The sequence below is a fragment of the Oncorhynchus kisutch genome, linkage group LG19 (assembly GCF_002021735.2).
Source record: "Oncorhynchus kisutch isolate 150728-3 linkage group LG19, Okis_V2, whole genome shotgun sequence".
NCBI classification, from domain to species: Eukaryota; Metazoa; Chordata; class Actinopteri; order Salmoniformes; family Salmonidae; genus Oncorhynchus; species Oncorhynchus kisutch.
The window spans coordinates 19,525,472-19,547,076 of NC_034192.2; the positions used below are offsets into that span (position 1 = coordinate 19,525,472).

The 21,605-nt window shown below is 46.3% G+C and overlaps 1 protein-coding gene across 4 annotated transcripts in view; it reads right to left on the reverse strand.

The window, feature by feature from the left end:
• LOC109864417 (Krueppel-like factor 8) overlaps positions 1–21,605 on the reverse strand; it is a 113,740-nt gene that overhangs the window by 45,844 nt on the left and 46,291 nt on the right. For 3 of the 4 annotated variants that reach the window (XM_020452197.2, XM_020452198.2, XM_020452199.2), the window contains exon 2: positions 5,479–5,748. In XM_020452197.2, the coding sequence (XP_020307786.1) occupies positions 5,479–5,748 (270 nt within the window). The remainder of the gene's footprint in view (positions 1–5,478; positions 5,749–21,605) is intronic. The other variant, XM_031797289.1, reaches the window with a different exon arrangement.

The following is a 21,605-nucleotide window of genomic DNA, read 5'->3' on the forward strand; positions in this document are numbered from 1 at the left end:
GTACCATGTTACCAAAAAGTGTCTGCTGCTCCAGAAATGCCCCTCCACCCACCCATAGATCAATCTTTGCTGGGCGGCTCACGAGTGGTGGTCAACACACACACACAGACGTGCACACACTCACAGGCACGGGCAAACATGTATGCGTGGGCAATCACAAACAAGGGTGCGGGCAAACACACACACTCACACGACAACCCAACCACACCCCTCTCTAAAGAGCACTTATGTAATGGTGTCCCACCCAGCCCCAGCCCCTCCCTCCCTTTCCCCCCTCTAACTCTTCCTCCCTCCATTCACAACGTACGACATAGAAATGTAACACAGGCCTATAGAGCCAACATGATTACCTACTTCACATGACAGAGAATCTATTCTACACAACGCATTTCTCTCTAGATGCTCTGTAACTTTGTATTGCTTACACAACAACCCCCCCCCCCCCCCCCCTTCTCTCTCTACATTCACGGCATTGCACACAGAACGTAGCTTAGGCCTATAAAGTGCACTGATGCTACTCTTTGTTTACCATATATGCATAGTCACTTTAACTATACATTCATGTACATACTACCTCAATTGGCCCGACCAACCAGTGCTCCCACACATGGGCTAACCGGGCTATCTGCATTGTGTTCCGCCACCCACCAAACGATCTTTTACGCTACTGCTACTCTCTGTTCATCATATATGCATAGTCACATTAACCATATCTATATGTACATACTATCTCAATCAGCCTGACTAACCGGTGTCTGTATATAGCCTCGCTACTGTATATAGCCTCGCTACTGTATATAGCCTCGCACCTGCGATAGCCTCACACCTGCGATAGCCTCGCTACTGTGTATAGCCTCGCTGCTGTGTATAGCCTCGCTACTGTATATAGCCTCGCTACTGTATATAGCCTCGCTGCTGTATATAGCCTCGCTACTGTATATAGCCTCGCACCTGCGATAGCCTCGCACCTGCGATAGCCTCGCACCTGCGATAGCCTCGCACCTGCGATAGCCTCGCACCTGCGATAGCCTCACACCTGCGATAGCCTCACACCTGCGATAGCCTCACACCTGCGATAGCCTCACACCTGCGATAGCCTCACACCTGCGATAGCCTCGCTGCTGTGTATAGCCTCGCTACTGTATATAGCCTCGCTACTGTATATAGCCTCGCTACTGTATATAGCCTCGCACCTGCGATAGCCTCGCACCTGCGATAGCCTCGCACCTGCGATAGCCTCGCTACTGTATATAGCCTCGCTACTGTATATAGCCTCGCTACTGTATATAGCCTCGCTACTGTATATAGCCTCGCTACTGTATATAGCCTCGCTACTGTATATAGCCTCGCTGCTGTATATAGCCTCGCTGCTGTATATAGCCTCGCTGCTGTATATAGCCTCGCTACTGTATATAGCCTCGCTACTGTGTATAGCCTCGCTACTGTGTATAGCCTCGCTACTGTATATAGCCCAACCACACCCCTCTCTAAAGAGCACTTATGTAATGGTGTCCCACCCAGCCCCAGCCCCAGCCCCTCCCTTTCCCCCCTCTAACTCTTCCTCCCTCCATTCACAACGTACGACATAGAAATGTAACACAGGCCTATAGAGCCAACATGATTATCTACTTCACATGACAGAGAATCTATTCTACACAACGCATTTCTCTCTAGACGCTCTGTAACTTTGTATTGCTTACACAACAACCCCCCCCCCCCCCCCCTTCTCTCTCTACATTCACGGCATTGCACACAGAACGTAACTTAGGCCTATAAAGTGCACTGATGCTACTGTTTACCATATATGCATAGTCACTTTAACTATACATTCATGTACATACTACCTCAATTGGCCCGACCAACCAGTGCTCCCACACATGGGCTAACCGGGCTATCTGCATTGTGTTCCGCCACCCACCAAACGATCTTTTACGCTACTGCTACTCTCTGTTCATCATATATGCATAGTCACATTAACCATATCTATATGTACATACTATCTCAATCAGCCTGACTAACCGGTGTCTGTATATAGCCTCGCTACTGTATATAGCCTCGCTACTGTATATAGCCTCGCACCTACGATAGCCTCACACCTGCGATAGCCTCGCTATTGTGTATAGCCTCGCTACTGTGTATAGCCTCGCTACTGTATATAGCCTCGCACCTGCGATAGCCTCACACCTGCGTTAGCCTCGCTACTGTGTATAGCCTCGCTGCTGTGTATAGCCTCGCTACTGTATATAGCCTCGCTGCTGTATATAGCCTCGCTGCTGTATATAGCCTCGCTACTGTATATAGCCTCGCACCTGCGATAGCCTCACACCTGCGATAGCCTCACACCTGCGATAGCCTCACACCTGCGATAGCCTCGCTACTGTATATAGCCTCGCTACTGTATATAGCCTCGCTACTGTATATAGCCTCGCTACTGTATATAGCCTCGCTACTGTATATAGCCTCGCTACTGTATATAGCCTCGCTACTGTATATAGCCTCGCTGCTGTATATAGCCTCGCTGCTGTATATAGCCTCGCTGCTGTATATAGCCTCGCTGCTGTGTATAGCCTCGCTACTGTGTATAGCCTCGCTACTGTGTATAGCCTCGCTACTGTGTATAGCCTCGCTACTGTATATAGCCTCGCTACTGTATATAGCCTCGCTGCTGTATATAGTCTCGCTACTGTGTATAGCCTCGCTGCTGTGTATAGCCTCGCTGCTGTGTATAGCCTCGCTGCTGTGTATAGCCTCGCTGCTGTGTATAGCCTCTCTACTGTGTATAGCCTCGCTGCTGTGTATAGCCTCGCTGCTGTGTATAGCCTCGCTACTGTATATAGCCTCGCTACTGTGTATAGCCTCGCTACTGTGTATAGTCTCGCTACTGTGTATAGCCTCGCTACTGTGTATAGCCTCGCTACTGTGTATAGCCTCGCTACTGTGTATAGCCTCGCTGCTGTGTATAGCCTCGCTACTGTGTATAGCCTCGCTACTGTATATAGCCCAACCACACCCCTCTCTAAAGAGCACTTATGTAATGGTGTCCCACCCAGCCCCAGCCCCTCCCTTTCCCCCCTCTAACTCTTCCTCCCTCCATTCACAACGTACGACATAGAAATGTAACACAGGCCTATAGAGCCAACATGATTATCTACTTCACATGACAGAGAATCTATTCTACACAACGCATTTCTCTCTAGACGCTCTGTAACTTTGTATTGCTTACACAACAACCCCCCCCCCCCCCCCTTCTCTCTCTACATTCACGGCATTGCACACAGAACGTAACTTAGGCCTATAAAGTGCACTGATGCTACTGTTTACCATATATGCATAGTCACTTTAACTATACATTCATGTACATACTACCTCAATTGGCCCGACCAACCAGTGCTCCCACACATGGGCTAACCGGGCTATCTGCATTGTGTTCCGCCACCCACCAAACGATCTTTTACGCTACTGCTACTCTCTGTTCATCATATATGCATAGTCACATTAACCATATCTATATGTACATACTATCTCAATCAGCCTGACTAACCGGTGTCTGTATATAGCCTCGCTACTGTATATAGCCTCGCTACTGTATATAGCCTCGCACCTACGATAGCCTCACACCTGCGATAGCCTCGCTATTGTGTATAGCCTCGCTACTGTGTATAGCCTCGCTACTGTATATAGCCTCGCACCTGCGATAGCCTCACACCTGCGTTAGCCTCGCTACTGTGTATAGCCTCGCTGCTGTGTATAGCCTCGCTACTGTATATAGCCTCACTGCTGTATATAGCCTCGCTGCTGTATATAGCCTCGCTACTGTATATAGCCTCGCACCTGCGATAGCCTCACACCTGCGATAGCCTCACACCTGCGATAGCCTCACACCTGCGATAGCCTCACACCTGCGATAGCCTCGCTGCTGTGTATAGCCTCGCTACTGTATATAGCCTCGCTACTGTATATAGCCTCGCTACTGTATATAGCCTCGCTACTGTATATAGCCTCGCTACTGTATATAGCCTCGCTACTGTGTATAGCCTCGCTACTGTGTATAGCCTCGCTACTGTATATAGCCTCGCTACTGTATATAGCCTCGCTGCTGTATATAGTCTCGCTACTGTGTATAGCCTCGCTACTGTGTATAGCCTCGCTGCTGTGTATAGCCTCGCTGCTGTGTATAGCCTCTCTACTGTGTATAGCCTCGCTGCTGTGTATAGCCTCGCTGCTGTGTATAGCCTCGCTACTGTATATAGCCTCGCTACTGTGTATAGCCTCGCTACTGTGTATAGTCTCGCTACTGTGTATAGCCTCGCTACTGTGTATAGCCTCGCTACTGTGTATAGCCTCGCTGCTGTATATAGTCTCGCTACTGTGTATAGCCTCGCTACTGTGTATAGCCTCGCTACTGTGTATAGCCTCGGTGCTGTGTATAGCCTCGCTGCTGTGTATAGCCTCGCTGCTGTGTATAGCCTCTCTACTGTGTATAGCCTCGCTACTGTGTATAGCCTCGCTGCTGTGTATAGCCTCGCTACTGTATATAGCCTCGCTACTGTATATAGCCTCGCTGCTGTATATAGCCTCGCTGCTGTATATAGCCTCGCTACTGTATATAGCCATCCTCGCTACTGTATATAGCCTCGCTGCTGTATATAGCCTCGCTGCTGTATATAGCTTCGCTGCTGTATATAGCCTCGCTGCTGTATATAGCCTCGCTACTGTGTATAGCCTCTCTACTGTGTATAGCCTCTCTACTGTATGTAGCCTCTCTACTGTATGTAGCCTCTCTACTGTATGTAGCCTCTCTACTGTATGTAGCCTCTCTACTGTATGTAGCCTCGCTACTGTATGTAGCCTCTCTACTGTATGTAGCCTCTCTACTGTATGTAGCCTCTCTACTGTATGTAGCCGCGCTACTGTTATTTTTCACTGTCTTTTTACTGTTGTTTTTATTTCTTTACTTATCTATTGTTCACCTAATACCTATTGCACTGTTGGTTAGGGCCTGTAAGTAAGCATTTCAAGTATTCGGCATACACAACAAATAAACTTTGATTTGATTTAAAGTTGCCACGATTCCCATTCCAAATAATCTATCCTACACCAAACATTTTATTCAGAATTTTCTGTTCTTAGTTTGCACAGTCCTAACCCAATGAACCCCACCCACTCTGCAGGTCCCCTCCTCCATCTCTCTCCACCAACCTCCCCCGCCCTTACTCTTCTTATCTAACGGTCCACACCCTCTCCACCCTTCTCTCTCTCACTCTTTCCTCTCCAGCCAGTCATCACCGCCCCACCTTTTCCTCCACCCTCTCTAACAGTCCAGAGACAGAGCCGGTCTCTATTTTCTTTCAGCCTCTCTCTACACCTACCCACCTACAACCATGTGTCCCTGTGTCTCTCTAGTCTTCCCCATCCCTCTAACCCCCTCTCACTGTCCCTCTACCCCACCTCATTCACCCATTCCTATCCTCCTCTCACCGTGCACTCCACCTCTTCTGGTTCTGGTTTGATGTGTACTGAGGGCATGTCTTCTTCTTCCACCTGGGTCTGGGGCTCGGTCTTGGGTTCCTTCTTGGGAACCTTGGGTTGGGGCTCCTTCTTGGGTTGGGGCTCCTTCTTGGGTTGGGGCTCCTTCTTGGGTTGGGGCTCCTTCTTGGGTTGGGGCTCCTTCTTGGGTTGGGGCACCTTTGGATGTGGTTGGGACTGGGAGCTGGCACCACTGCTGGCCTTCTTAGGACTCGACTGGCACTGCAGAGGGAGAGAGAGGACTGTTAGCCAGTAGTAGCACATACGGAGAAGAGAGTTACACTGGAAGAGATGACATGTTAGACACATCTAGAGAACGGCGAGAGAGAGAGAGAGGCACAGTAATCAGGGGAACAGTCAGACTACCGCTACACAGGGAGAAAGGACATGCTAGCCAACTGTTACATACCCTGACATACAACACAGAGAGATGAGAGGAGGAGGAGTTGGGTGAAAGCAGTAGAGAGGTAAGATAGAGGTCGAGAGAGGCAAAGAGAAAGATAACAAAGCCATAAGAGAGGAGAGGTGAGAACAGGGGGAGGGGTAGAAGAGACAGGTAAGAAAATAGGAAATGACACACAAATAAAACCAGCATTACCCTCTTCTCAAACGGTAGGCCTATTACTCTGAAACTGTGCTATGCAGAAAGACAAATAATATATAAAGGGTAGGCCTATGCGAGAGGAAAAGAGAAAGAGACATAGAAGTAGAGAGAGAGAGAGAGAGAGAGAGAGAGAGAGCCTGATCCTAGCCCTGCCAGTGAGGGAATGAGAGCGAAAGAGAAACAGAGAAGCAGCTCAACAGAAGTATTGTGTCCCCTCCCTCTCTCTCACTGGTAGGCAGTCACACCCTTCTCTAAAAGCAGAGGGGAGTGGAGAGAGAGAGAGAAAGACACACACAATCTCGACGCACACACTCGTTCAATTCAATTCAAGGGGGCTTTACTGGCATGGGAAACATTGGATTACACGACCAAAGCAAGTGAAATAAACAATGCAGAAAAGTGAGGAGAAACCAAAAACTATTATCAACTGTGTAGCGTTTTTAACAATGTGCAAATAGTTGTAATAGGAATAGTAGAGGAAGATCAATATGGGTTGTATTTACAATGTTTGTGCTCCACTGGTTGCCCTGTTTCCATAGCAACGGGTCACAAATCTTGCTGCTGTGACGGCACATTGCTGTATTTCGCCTAACAGATATGGGAGTTTATCAATGTTTGATTTGTTTTCTAATTCTTTGTGGGTATGATCTGAGGGAAATATGTCTCTCTAATATGGTCAGACATTTGGCAGGAGGTCAGGAATTGCAGCTCAGATTCCACCTCATTTTGCGGGCAGTGGGCACATAGCCTGTCTTCTCTCTATGGCGATCTCTCTCAACAGCAAGACCATGGTCACGGTATCTGTACATAGTCAAGGATTTCCTTAATTTTGGGTCTGTCACAGTGGTCAAGTATTCTGACCCTGTGGATTCTCTGTTTAGGGCCAGATATCATTCCAATTTGCTCTGTTTTTTGGTTGATTCTTTCCAGTGTGTCAAATAGCTACCTTTTTGTTTTCTCATAATTTGGTTGTGTTGCTGTCCTGGGGCTCTGTGGGGTCTGTTTGTGAACAGAGCACCAGAAACAGCTTGCTGAGGGGGCTCTTCTCTAGGTTAATCTCTCTGTAGGTGAGGGCTTTGTGGTGAAATGTGTGGGCATCACTTCCTTTCAGGTGGTTGTAGCACTTAAAAACAGCTCTTTTCTGGATTTTGAACATTAGCGGGCATAGTCCTAAGTCTGCTCTGCAATGTACTGCTTGGGGTTTTGCTTTGTACATGAAGCTTATTTTTGAAGAATTCTGCATGCAATGTCATTTACAAAATAGCCTCCAACACTCTACTCAGCAAATTGGATGCAGTCTATCGCAGTGCCATCCATTTTTGTCATCAAAGCCCCATATACTACCCACCGCTGCGACCTGTACGCTCTCGTTGGCTGGCCCTCGCTACATATTTGTCGCCAAACCCACTGGCTCCAGGTCATCTGTAAGTCTTTGCTAGGTAAAGCCCCGCCTTATCTCAGCTCACTGGTCACCATAGCAACACCAACCAGTAGCAAGCGCTCCAGCCGGTATATTTCACTGGTCATCCCCAAAGCTAACAACCCCTTAGGCCGCCTTTCCTTCCAGTTCTCTGCTGCGAATGACTGGAATTAATTGCAAAAATCACAATAGCATGTTCATTAGTTTATGTTACTGTAGGATACATGTCAAAGCAAAAAACACCAACATTGAAGTGTTCAATACATGATTATTTGTGGGATGCCTTTGTCATGAAACAGAAAGCATATGTGTTAAAACACGGGAAAATGTTATTTTTATAACGACTAAATAACATACCCCAACCCCAGACGCATGGTGAGCAATTAGAAAACGTCAGTAGTGAAAGTCTGCACAAAACCAACAATGGCATTGTAATGAATTTAAAAGTAGCGATATGACAGCAGTCAAATAGTCAAGTATTGTCTGTACGTCGGATTCCATGGCAAATGTGTATGTTTCCAGGCGCCTCGTCCTCGTTTCTTTGTCATCAAAATGGAGGTAACGCATGATCTCGCTGGAACGATTGCGTGACATGGTTTCCCACGTGTCTGAGCAGAAGCTCTCCATACACACGCGCGCTCCACCGAATGCTCCACGCACACACAGGATCGAAACGAACGCTTCCAGGTCGTCCACAGACAGCGTCTCAGGCAGTGTCTCCTGGCTCCCCGTGCACCTCAGCCACAGTACAGTGGGCTGTACGTCCATGCCACATAAAACAACGAGTGCGTTGCCGATATTGACTTTAGCTTGAGATGCAGCGCCTGCTCGCTCCGTGGTGACAGTTAGTGCTGATAGCGGACCCGTAGCATTGTCACCGGCTTATTCTATCCAAACGGTGGCATCCCTTTCTAATGTCCAGCGTTTCCTTTGGTGGTGGCGCGGGCAACTGCTCAGAGAGCACCGATCTGGCTTTTTAACGCTTAGGCCTCGCGTGTATAGGTTGAGACGACGGAGGCCCAAGAATCAGAAGAATAATCATCAGAGATGTCATGGTTCATTTCTTCCCCCACCACCCGAGTGGTTTTCAGTCGGATGTTGTAGCAGTGCCGAAGCAGAACGCGTATCCATTCCTCTTGGTCTTTTTGCCATTGTAAATTCCGGACACTCTCACTGCGTCGGAGTCGACTGATAAGACTGAGTCGACTGCTACAGTGGCGCGTGGATTGATATAGGGTACATACCATTTTGAGATTAGAATTAGAATATGCCGTATCAATACAATAGAATGGCCAGCCCTGTTCTTCATTCACAACTGGCGATTACATAATTATGCATCGTTCGCCTCCCCTCGCTCATCAACTCACCCATTCTCCCCAATCATACTCGACTCCATTGATTTCATCTGTAATATGTGTGAAATGAGTTTATGTTCAGTTGAGGAAATTATCAGGGTGATTATCAACTGGGCACGGCACCTTCCACTTCCACTGTCGGGAGGAGGAGGGGCAATGAGGGGAAACCTTTTTTTTTTAAATGACATGCCCTCTTAAAACTGGTTATAACTCCAGTTCTGTTTATGACATTACAATTCTAACAGCAGTATGTTATATAGACTTATTTAGGAAATGGTCAGTCACAGTGGTATTCTGCCACTGTGTACTCTCTGTTAACACTAGATTCACTAAAGCATTCATTTGACTTGCTCATGATTTTCTATTTTTGTTATTACTCTGCCATTTTTTAAAAGTCACGCCCCCCTCTGTCCTTCACCAAAATGAAGGAAAGCTTTGACTATATAGACTCGGTGAGCATAGCCTTGCTATTGAGAGAGGCTGCCGTAGGCAGACCTGGTTCTCGAGAGAAAACTGAGGTGCACTTCCAAACCTCCTGCCAAACGTATGACCATATTAGAGACACATACAGTGCCTTCAGAAATTATTCACACCCCTTCACATTTTCCACATTTTGTTGAGTTACAACCTAAATTTGTCACTGGCCTACACACAATACCCCATCATGTCAAAGTGGAATTATGGCACCATTTTCATTTACCGGATATTTAAGAAATTGACTGGATTCATATGCATTGGTTGCGCAACCGGATTAGAGCGTCCACCCCCTGCTCAGAATGCCAGAAATCACTTTTACTTTATGTTAATTCATCTTAACAGAACATGCAACTGCAATGCAACGGCGTGCATCCTTCTTACCGAATACCCATGAGATGTTACAACACATAGGTGGCACTTCCGAATGGCTATGGGAAGCTTTCCCTAAAGTACACTGAATTAGCCTAAATAGCTTATATACATAAGTAAATACAATTATTAAAAATAGGGTACCACATCAGAAAGCATGATTGGATGTGGATTTAAATCACATAGCCTACAGTTGGAAGGGCCCGCAATTTGGGCAGAGCATGCAGCAAATACCAAATAGATTATTGTTGAGTTTTGACTGCCAGTGAAAAGCAGAGAAACCCAGACAAATATATCGCAACATTGATGTAAATAGAAGACAACGAAAAGACTCCAATCTATCTTTTAATTATGAAAATTCTCAACCTAAAGTTATTGGCACCACTAGAGTACATCAGCCATCTATCTCCCCGGTAAATGTGCATATTCACGGTCTGTCATTGGGTCAGTGCTACGTTTGCTTGTTTTAAGGACAATCATTTTTTCTTCCAGGTTAGATGGACGCCATATTGTATTTGTCTCTCTCAATAACTGCCTGCATTTTTGGTTTCGATTTTGTCGAGGCTACTTTAAAGCCAGGTAAAACGTGCTTCAAAGTATGTAGTGAAATGTCCAGCTGGATAGTGTTTCCTCTGACACGTTGGTGCGGCCGGCTTCCGGGTTCAGAGAGCATTGTGTCAAGAAGCAGTGCGACTTGGCGGGGTCGTGTTTCAGAGGATGCAAGGCTCTTGACCTTTGACCTCTCCCTAGTCTGTAGGGCTGCGGCTGATAGGGCAAGACTTTAATGACCAATTGGATAACAAGAATTGGGGAGAAAAAGGGGTAAAAGTGCCAAAAAATATATAGAAATAAAACATAAAAATCCTTAAGAGTCTATTGATACTCAGATAAACGCACGGGTGTAACATAATAAAACAATCCCCATCAAAATGTCAGCTGAAACTAGAGATACCTTTTTTTGTGTATTGGCTGCATCTGCCTATGTCGGCCTTCCGCATCTGCGGGGGAAGTTGGCCGAGCTACAGCGGTGTTTGTCAGACCATGAGACATCCAGAAAACATGACCCCACTGTGTAAAGGGGAGACTCTCACAAACAGATGGTGTTCTCCGTTTTGCTCTACGACCAACACAAGTGTCACGGGACTCATCTGAAGCTAACCCATACAAATGAATGGAAGTATGGAGGTAGATGATTCTAACCAAAAATAAGGGCTTCAATATGTGACCATCTCGATACAATCCCATATGTTAGCTTAGTGGAAGCTAGCAATGATCAACAACCAATTTGACAGTGCTTGAAGAAGAACTTAGAAAATAATAAAATGGGCAAATGTTGCCCAATCCAGATGTGGAACACTCTTGGAGACTTACCCAGAAACCCTCACAGCTGTCATCTCTGCCAAATGTGTTTCTAGCATGTAGTGACTCAGGGGGTTGAATACTTATCTAATAATGATGTGAATATGAGTGTTTTTTTCCCCACTTTGACATCAAGAGTATTTTGTGCAGATCACTAGCAAGAAATGACACAGTTTAATCCCATTTAATAACACAACAAATGGGAATCAAGTCCAGGGGTGTGAATACTTTCTGAAGGCTCTGTAGCACATTTCCCTCCGATTACACAGACTTGAATTTGAAAACAAATCCAATCTTGATAAACTCCCATATCTATTAGATGAAATACCACAGTGTTCCATCACAGCAGCAAGATGTGTGACCTGTTGCCACAAGAAAAGGGCAACCAGTGAAGAACAAACACCATTGTAAATACAACCGAAGGTAAACATGTGTCCCATGCCAATAAAGCCCATTGAATTGAATTGAGAGAGAATGAGTTGGCTGCAATATGGACATGTTTAGGTGTGGGGGTGGGGAAGGAGGGAGGGAGGAGGAGCAGACATGTGACCCAGCTGTAGCAGATTCCTCACAGAGGTGTGGTCCCCCAATCAGCCTAGGTGTGGCTCCACACACACAAACACACCCCATCCCCCCACTACACAGACACCCCATCCCCCCACTACATACACACCTCCCCCCACCACACACACCACTTCCCCTTCACACATGCTGTCCTCTCCCAATGACCATTGTAGAGGAACAGAGACCCCTCTATAGTCACAAAAGTAAGCAGTGAGCTCAATGTGATGTGACACCTCTGACTAGCTAGCTAACCACAACAGACAGAGAGCAGTAGATCCACAGAGTGTCAGCCCTGTTTGTCCCACTACAAGAAGAGAGGGAGGGTGGGGTGGGACCCCAGCCCTGTTTGTCCCACTACAGGAAGTTACAGAGAGAGAGAGGGAGGGGAGGGGTCCCCAGCCCTGTTTGTCCCACTACAGGAAGTTACAGAGAGAGAGAGGGAGGGGAGGGGTCCCCAGCCCTGTTTGTCCCACTACAGGAAGTTACAGAGAGAGAGGGAGGGAGGAGAGGGTGGGGTAGGACCCCAGCCCTGTTTGTCCCACTACAGGAAGTTACAGAGAGAGAGAGGGAGGGGTGGGTGGGACCCCAGGGGTGGGTGGGACCCCAGCCCTGTTTGTCCCACTACAGGAAGTTACAGAGAGAGAGGGAGGGAGGAGAGGGTGGGGTGAGACCCCAGCCCTGTTTGTCCCACTACAGGAAATTACAGAGAGAGAGGGAGGGAGGAGAGGGTGGGGTGGAACCCCAGCCCTGTTTGTCCAACTACAGGAGGAAGTTACAGAGAGAGAGAGGGAGGGGTCCCCAGCCCTGTTTGTCCCACTACAGGAAGTTACAGAGAGAGAGAGGGAGGGGTGGGTGGGACCCCAGGGGTGGGTGGGACCCCAGCCCTGTTTGTTCCACTACAGGAAGTTACAGAGAGAGAGGGAGGGAGGAGAGGGTGGGGTGGGACCCCAGCCCTGTTTGTCCCACTACAGGAAGTTACAGAGAGAGAGAGGGAGGGGTCCCCAGCCCTGTTTGTCCCACTACAGGGAGTTACAGAGAGAGAGAAGGTGGGGTGGGTGGGTGGGACCCCAGCCCTGTTCCAGCCCTGTTTGTCCCACTACAGGAAGTTACAGAGAGAGGGGGAAGAGAAAGTAGAAGGCAGAAGGGGGAAGAGAGCATGGGGAGAGAAAGAGGGCGGGATAGAGGGAAGGGGAACAGAAACAAGACAGGGAGTGAAAGTCCCAGCAAGGTTGGGATAGAGGGAGGGAATGAGGGGCAGAAAAAAATATGAAGAAAAAGAGAGCATGATGAGTGTGAGAGAGGGGAAGACCGTGTGTGACAGAGAGGGAGAGGGGGGAACAGAGTGACTATTTGGGTCAGTGCTCTTCCCTCCTCTCCTCCCCTGTCCCTCCTACTCCCCCTCTCCTCCCCTGTCTCCACACCTCGTGGCTGCCTGGCTGTGTCCCTCCCTGTGGGTACCGCACGTGGGCACAGTGTGGCCTGTCGTCTGGAACACACACGCCTATATCCCATAGACACAAAATTGGACACAGGAGTCTCTGGGACCATTGTGGCTTTAACCTTTTGCGTGTAGGGGGCAGTATTTTCGTTTTTGGCTAAAAAACATATCCATTTGAAACTGCCTATTTCTCAGCCCCAGAAACTAGAATATTCATATAATTAGTCAGATTTGGATAGAAAACACTCTAAAGTTTCCAAAACTGTAATAATATTGTCTGTGAGTATAACAGAACTGATATTGCAGGTGAAATCCTGAGGAAAATCCTATCAGGAAGTGCCTCTTATTTTGAAACCTCTATGTTCCTATGCATGCCTATCCTCCATTTAACAGCACACAGTGACACAAGGCCCATCACAGTGCCATCCGTTTTGTCACCAAAGCCCCATATACTACCCACCACTGCGACCTGTATGCTCTCGTTGGCTGGCCCTCGCTACATATTGGTCACCATACCACTGGCTCCAGGTGATCTATAAGTCTTTGCTAGGTAAAGCCCCCTTTATCTCAGCTCACTGGTCACCATAGCAACACCCACCTGTAGCACGTGCTCCAGCAGGTATATTTCACTGTTCACCCCCAAAGCCAACTCCTTAGGCCGCCTTCCCTTCCAGTTCTCTGCTGCCAATGACAGGAACGAACTGCAAAAATCACTGAAGCTGGAGACATATCTTACCGATCGCTACACCTGTACACAGCCCATCTGTAAATAGCACAACCAACTACCTCATCCCCATATTGTTATTTACCCTCTTGCTCTTTTTGCACCCCAGTATCTCTACTTCATATCATCATCTGCACATCTATCACTACAGTGTTAATGATAAACTGTAATTATTTCGCCTCTATGGCCTATTTGTTGCCTTACCTCCCTAATCTTACTACATTTGCACCCACTGTATAAAGATGTTTTTCTACTGTATTATTGACTGTACGTTTGTTTATGTGTAACTCTGTGTTGTTGTATGTGTTGAACTGCTATGCTTTATCTTGGCCTGGTCGCAGTTGTAAATGAGAACTTGTTCTGAACTGACCGACCTGGGTAAATAAAGGTGGAATAAAAAAACAAACAATTAAAAAATGGCCATTGGCTATGAGGTAAGGAAAATGGGACAGATCCAGAATGAAGGAAATGACAGTATGTTCTGTCTACTTTAACGCGACTTCATGTTTGTTCAGTATGAGGTAAGACAGTATATGGTTTACCATCGCGACTCACAGATGACACGGCTGACACAAATAGAAGACCACAGCCAAGAGGTGACTGAGGGGAAGAGAACACAGACAGACACATAATAAAAAACACACACACACACACACACACACGGACACACACACACACACATAAATTACACCACATATACAGAAAACTCAGTGGCTGCTATGAAGTCTGCCACTCTGACCTCTGTGTGTTCTGCTTAACAGTCATAATGAATTAAGGAGCATAATTGTAGTGGGCACTCTGGACACACACAGTCTTCCTCTGGTGGAGAGTAGCTGATCAAGAAACTTCCATGTAAGAGAGAAAACGTCCTGTTTACCATGCAGGCAGATGAGGGAGGGAGGTTTCTAGGCTCTAGTCTTATGTTCTGCAGGCAAATGAGGGAGGGAGGTTTCTAGGCTCTAGTCTTAGGTTCTGCAGGCGGATGAGGGAGGGAGGTTTCTAGGCTCTAGTCTTAGGTTCTGCAGGCGGATGAGGGAGGGAGGTTTCTAGGCTCTAGACTTAGGTTCTGCAGGCAGATGAGGGAGGGAGGTTTCAAGGCTCTAGTCTTAGGTTCTGCAGGCGGATGAGGGAGGGAGGTTTCTAGGCTCTAGTCTTAGGTTCTGCAGGCGGATGAGGGAGGGAGGTTTCAAGGCTCTAGTCTTAGGTTCTACTAGGCTCATAAGCTCTACCACTGTTTGCTTTTCCTCCTAGAGCACCGGGTGAGAGGAGAAGAGGGCGAGGAAAGAAGAGAGGAGTGGCCACATGAGATGATGAGAAAAATAAGATACTGTACGGGTATGAGAGGGAACAGAGAGCTGGAGGGGTAGTAGGAGAGAGAGGAGAGGGAACAGAGAGCTAGAGGGGTAGTAGGAGAGAGAGGAGAGGGAACAGAGAGCTAGAGGAGTAGTAGGAGAGAGAGGAGAGGGAACAGAGAACTAGAGCGGTAGTAGGAGAGAGAGGAGAGGGAACAGAGAGCTAGTAGGAGAGAGAGGAGAGGGAACAGAGAGCTGGAGGGGTAGTAGGAGAGAGAGGAGAGGGAACAGAGAGCTAGAGGGGTAGTAGGAGAGAGAGGAGAGGGAACAGAGAGCCGGAGGGGTAGTAGGAGAGAGAGGAGAGGGAACAGAGAGCTAGAGGGGTAGTAGGAGAGAGAGGAGAGGGAACAGAGAGCTAGAGGGGTAGTAGGAGAGAGAGGAGAGAGCTAGAGGGGTAGTAGGAGAGAGAGGAGAGAGCTAGAGGGGTAGTAGGAGAGAGAGGAGAGAGCTAGAGGGGTAGTATGAGAGAGAGGAGAGGGAACAGAGAGCTAGAGGGGTAGTAGGAGAGAGAGGAGAGGGAACAGAGAGCTAGAGGGGTAGTATGAGAGAGAGGAGAGGGAACAGAGAGCTAGAGGGGTAGTATGAGAGAGAGGAGAGGGAACAGAGAGCTAGAGGGGTAGTAGGAGAGAGAGGAGAGAGCTAGAGGGGTAGTATGAGAGAGATGAGAGGGAACAGAGAGCTAGAGGGGTAGTAGGAGAGAGAGGAGAGAGCTAGAGGGGTAGTATGAGAGAGAGGAGAGGGAACAGAGAGCTAGAGGGGTAGTAGGAGAGAGAGGAGAGGGAACAGAGAGCTAGAGGGGTAGTAGGAGAGAGAGGAGAGGGAACAGAGAGCTAGAGGGGTAGTAGGAGAGAGAGGAGAGGGAACAGAGAGCTAGAGGGGTAGTAGGAGAGAGAGGAGAGGGAACAGAGAGCTAGAGGGGTAGTAGGAGAGAGAGGAGAGGGAACAGAGAGCTAGTAGGAGAGAGAGGAGAGGGAACAGAGAGCTAGAGGGGTAGTAGGAGAGAGAGGAGAGGGAACAGAGAGCTAGAGGGGTAGTAGGAGAGAGAGCAGAGGGAACATAATAATTTGTTCTTAACTGACTTGCCTAGTTAAATAAAAGGTAAACAAATAAAATAAAATAAATAATACCTTTTGGTTTGCTATACATTTTTTCAGGATAGTCCTTGGTAGTAAGAATCCTTCCAGGTAATTCTGTCAAAAATCAAGGTTTTTAGGTATGGAATTTTGATTTGGAGTGAAGGTTGTTGTAGAGGGTAGTATCCTCTAAGTCTTTGCAAAAACAATTGCATTACATTTTTCTTGCAGAAAAAGTCAGGCTCTCTCTCAAGGTGGAGTAGGGGCGGGGTCAGAAGAAAGGGGGGCGAGGTGTGCAGCCTCAGTAACAGGAGGCTTGACATGGGGGGAGGGAAACAGAGAAGGGGTGGGGCAATAAAGCTCCCTCTCTAGAACTGTGTCAAGGGGGGGGGGGGTGACTGGAGAGAGGACAGTACACACGCAAGCACGCAGGCATGACCACTTCAGACCACACGCTGTAACGTCTGACTGCCGATAGTTTTCAGACCATTCTACATGTCTGAGCCCTCCCTCTCTTCCTATGGATATTATGGACCTCCAACCTCCTCAGATCACACTCTATCCACCAGTCTGTACAATATGCGTCAACTCCACCAGCCCCAACCCTGCCAGCCCCTACCAATTTCACTAGCCTTCTATCTATTGCTCCAATCAGCCCCTTCCCTAGCCCCAAGCCATGTCCATGTCCCAGCCATGGCTCAGTTTGGCATAGGAGTAGGACATACAGCACATGTTACACATTATATCCAGGAAAACTAGCTGAGACCCAGCAGTACCAGGTGGCTACTTCTCACTACATACAGTCCCTCAACATAGACACTAAACACAAATAGAAACGTAACATATCAAATGCTGGTCCCATCTTTCATGAGCTGAAATAGAAAGAGCCCAGATATTTACCATACGCACACATTTGTTTACATCCCTGTTAGTGAGCATTGATCAGTGTGTGTCAGTGAACAGCATGATCATTACACAGGTGCACCTTGTGCTGGAGACAAGAAAAGGCCACTTTAAAATATGCAGTTTTGTCACACAACACAATGCCACATAGAACTCGTTTGAGGGAGCGTACAATTGGCATGCTGAGTGCAGGAATATCCACCAGACCTGTTGCCAGAGAATTTAATGTTCATTTCTCTATCATATGCATAGTCGCTTTAAAAAATGTGTCAGTACGTTCAAAATATAGGTCGGCCGATTAATCGGAATGGCCGATATCGGAAATCTGTATGGGCGACGATTTAAAAAAAATGTTTTTTTAATATAAAAATTTTAAAAACGTTTATTTAAGCATTTATCTAGGCAAGTCAGTTAAGAACACATTCTTATTTTCAATGACGGCCTAGGAACGGTGGGTTAACTGCCTCGTTCAGGGGCAGAACAACAGATTTTCACCTTGTCAGCTCGGGGGATCCAATCTTGCAAACTTACAGTTAACTAGTCCAACGCAATAACGACCTGCCTCTCTCTCGTTGCACTCCACAAGGAGACTGCCTGTTACGCAAATGCAGTAAGCCAAGGTAAGTTGCTAGCTAGCATTAAACTTATCTTATAAAAAACAATCAATCATAATCACTAGTTAACTACACATGGTTGATGATATTACTAGATATTATCTAGCGTATCCTGCGTTGCATATAATCTGACTGAGCATACAAGCATACAAGTATCTGACTGAGCGGTGGTAGGCAGAAGCAGGCGCGTAAACATTCATTCAAACAGCACTTTCGTGCGTTTTGTCAGCAGCTCTTCGTTGTGCGTCAAGCATTGGGCTGTTTATGACAGCTTTTTTACATGGCACATATTGCACTTTTACTTTCTTCTCCAACACTGTGTTTTTGCATTATTTAAACCAAATTGAACATGTTTAATTTTATTTGAGGTTAAATTGATTTTATTGATGTATTATATTAAGTTAAAATAAGTGTTCATTCAGTATTGTTGTAATTGTCATTATTACAAATACATATTTTTTTCTTCAAAATCGGCATCAGCTTTTTTTGGGGTCCTCCAATAATCGGTATCGGCGTCGAAAAATCATAAATTGGTCGACCTCTACACAACACCCCATAATATCAAAGTGACTGGACCACACACACAACACCCCATAATATCAAAGTGGAATTATGTTTTTAATTCAACCCCTTTGTGATGACAAGCCTAAATAAGTTCAGGAGTACAAATGTGCTTAACAAGTCACATAATAAGTTGCATGGACTCATTCTGTGTGCAATAATAGCATTTAACATAATGTTGGAATGACTGCCTCATCTCTGTACCCCACACATACAGATAAATGTAAGGTCCCTCAGTCGAACAGTGAATTTCAAACACAGATTCAACCACAAAGACCAGGCAAGTTTTCTAATGCCTCGCAAAGCAAGGAACCTATTGGTAGATAAAAAAAAAAATTAAAACAGACATTGAATATCCCTTTGAGCATGGTGAAGTTATTAATTACACGTTGGAAGGTGTATCAAGACACCCAGTCACTATAAAGATACAGGCATCCTTCCTAACCCAGTTGCCGGAGAGGAAGGAAACTGCTAAGGGATTTCAACATGAGGCCAATGGTGACTTTAAAACAGTTATAGAGTTTAATGGCTGTGATAGGAGAAAACCGAGGATGGATCAACAACATTGTAGTAACTCCACAACACTAACCTAAATGACGGAGTGAAAAGGAAGCAAGCCTGTACAGAATAAAATATTCCAAAACATGCATCATGTTTGCAACAAGGCACTAATGTAAAACTGTCAAAAATGTGGCAAAGAAATTACATTTATGTCCTGAATACAAAGCGCTATGTTCGGGGCAAATTCAACACACCACCGAGTACCACTCTTCAAGCATGGTGGTGTCTGCATCATGTTATGGGTGTGCTTGTCATTGGCAAGGACTAGGGTTTTCATGTTGATAAAAAAGAAAGCGAATGGATCTAAGCACAGGAAAAATCCAGACACTGGGAGACAAATTCACCTTTCACCTAAAACAAGGCCAAATATACGCTGGAGTTGCTTACAAAGACAGCACTGAATGTTCCTGAGTGGCCTAGCTAGAGTTTTGACTTAAATTGTCTCGAAAATCTATGGCAAGACTTGCAAGGATGGCTTTCCAGCAATGAGCAATGACCAAGTTGACAGAGCTTGAAAATGTTTTAAAATAATGTGCAACTATTGTACAATCCTGGTGTGCAAAGGACTCAACTGTAAATCGGTGCCAAAGGTGATTCTTACATGTATTGATTCAGAGGTGTGAATATTATGCAAATGAGATATTTCTGCATTTCAATTTGCAGAGAATTTCTAAAAACATGTTTTTTCTTTGTTATTATGGGGTATTGAGTGTAGATGGGTGAGAGAGAGAAATTATGTAATTCATTTTAAATTCATCCTTTGACAACGGCAGGTAGCCTAGTGGTTTAGCCTAGTGGTTAGAGCATTGGACGAGTAACCGAAAGGTTGCTATATCGAATCCCCGAGCTGTTCTTCTGCCCCTGAACAAGGTAGTTAACCCACTGTTCCTAGGCCGTCATTATAAATAAGAATGTGTTCTTAACTGACTTGCCTAGTTAAATAAAAGTTAAATAAAATAAAAAAATGTGGAATTAAGTCAAAGGGTATGAATACTTTGAAGGCACTATCTACATTTTAATTTTGTATGTCAGGGCAGTGTGTGTGTGTAGTAAGGGCAGCCCTGGGGCACACAGTGTTCTGTACCAGCCAACGCCATCCCTCCCTTGTTCCCTCCCTGCCCCTCTGTCCTGCATATGGCCAACTGCACTAACACACAGAGCGACAGAAGGGAGAGAGAGAGAGAGAGGGAGAGAGAGCAATGGGACCGGATAGAAAGAGAGCACCACTGCGTCACTGACTGCCTCCTCCACTGTGTGTCACTAACCTCGCTCTCTCTCTAATATGGTCATACATTTGGCTCTCTCTCTCTCTCTCGCTCTTTTTTTCCCTCTCTGCTCCCCCATCCCCCAAGCCAACCCCACACAGATGTGACCTTACATGTGTATCCTCCTCTCTGCCTCCCTCAGTCCTTCCCTCTCCCGGTCCCACCCTGTCCTTCCCTCTCCCAGTCCCACCCTGTCGCTCCCTCTCTGTCCCCCTCTCTCTCTCACTCTTTCCCCGTTTATTCCTCTCTGTCTGGCTTTGGCAGTGGTTCTTAAAGAGCGACTGCCCCTAAAACCAACTAATCATTTTTAAAAACAGCCTATGTGGCATCGATATGATACAGAAACATTTATTCTGGTGTAAACATTACCTACAAAGTGTGAATTGGATAATTTTGGTCATAAAGTCAGTCTCGTCCAAAACGGAGTTTGGAACCTCAGTGCGTCACAATGAGTAAATTAAGGTTGGGTTTAGATTATACAATTATGTCAACAAATCATGCCCCCTTTTGCCAAGCTCCACGTGCAAATCGCCCCTCCAACCACTCCACTTCACTTCATTGAATGGGGTTCCGTTGTTTCATTGCCCCCAGTGAGCTCAAAGGTCACAGTTGTTTGAGACTGAAAAGTCCTAGCTATACGGATTGACCAACTATGGTTTGCATGCCCTACCGAAGGTCCCTATCTTGTGGAATCGGTGGTTGGATTTTGTTGGTCCCCAGTGGTGGTGAGTATACCAGTAGCTAAACCATAGACTGCTGGTTATATATATTTTGATAATCATTATCATTCCAAGCATTACTGGCGTTAGCTAGCTAGCTACCTAACTAACGTAAACTCACCCCATTCTGTACAAATGTGCGCAACCGCAACATTCAAACGAGGCTACAAAGAAAACTAATGGGCCTGTAGCGACTGTGTTGACTTCAAAATCAGGGGTGTGAACTAGGTTTCTATTCAAGCGTTGATCGACATGGTAATGGCTCTATAGCATTGGAGAAAAGTTGAAAAAACGGACCCTCCGTTACATCTAGACGTGTCATGTCGTAACGTACAGCACGCATAAAGCAACTATTTCTGTCTTACAATCTCTCTCCACCAGGTGTAGCACTTCTATCATCCTTTAAAAACAAGAAATAGACAGTGGCGGGGGTAAGGGGGGGATACCTAGTCATTTTTTGCGTCATCATTGCATGCGATCATCATTCTCAAAGCCGCTGTTTACTTCTAAGATCACTTTAGCACCGCCCTAAAAACCCGATTCAAATTCGACACAAACCTTCAAATAGGTATGTAATGACATTATATAAATTCTTTATAGTGTTTTGTTTACATTTTAGAGATGATAAGGTGATAAGTTGGACAGATCAAGTGAAAAAAAGAAATTTTCCCACATGACATCTCTCCTTCTCACTATCATTAGTTTCGCTTCCCCACCCGCC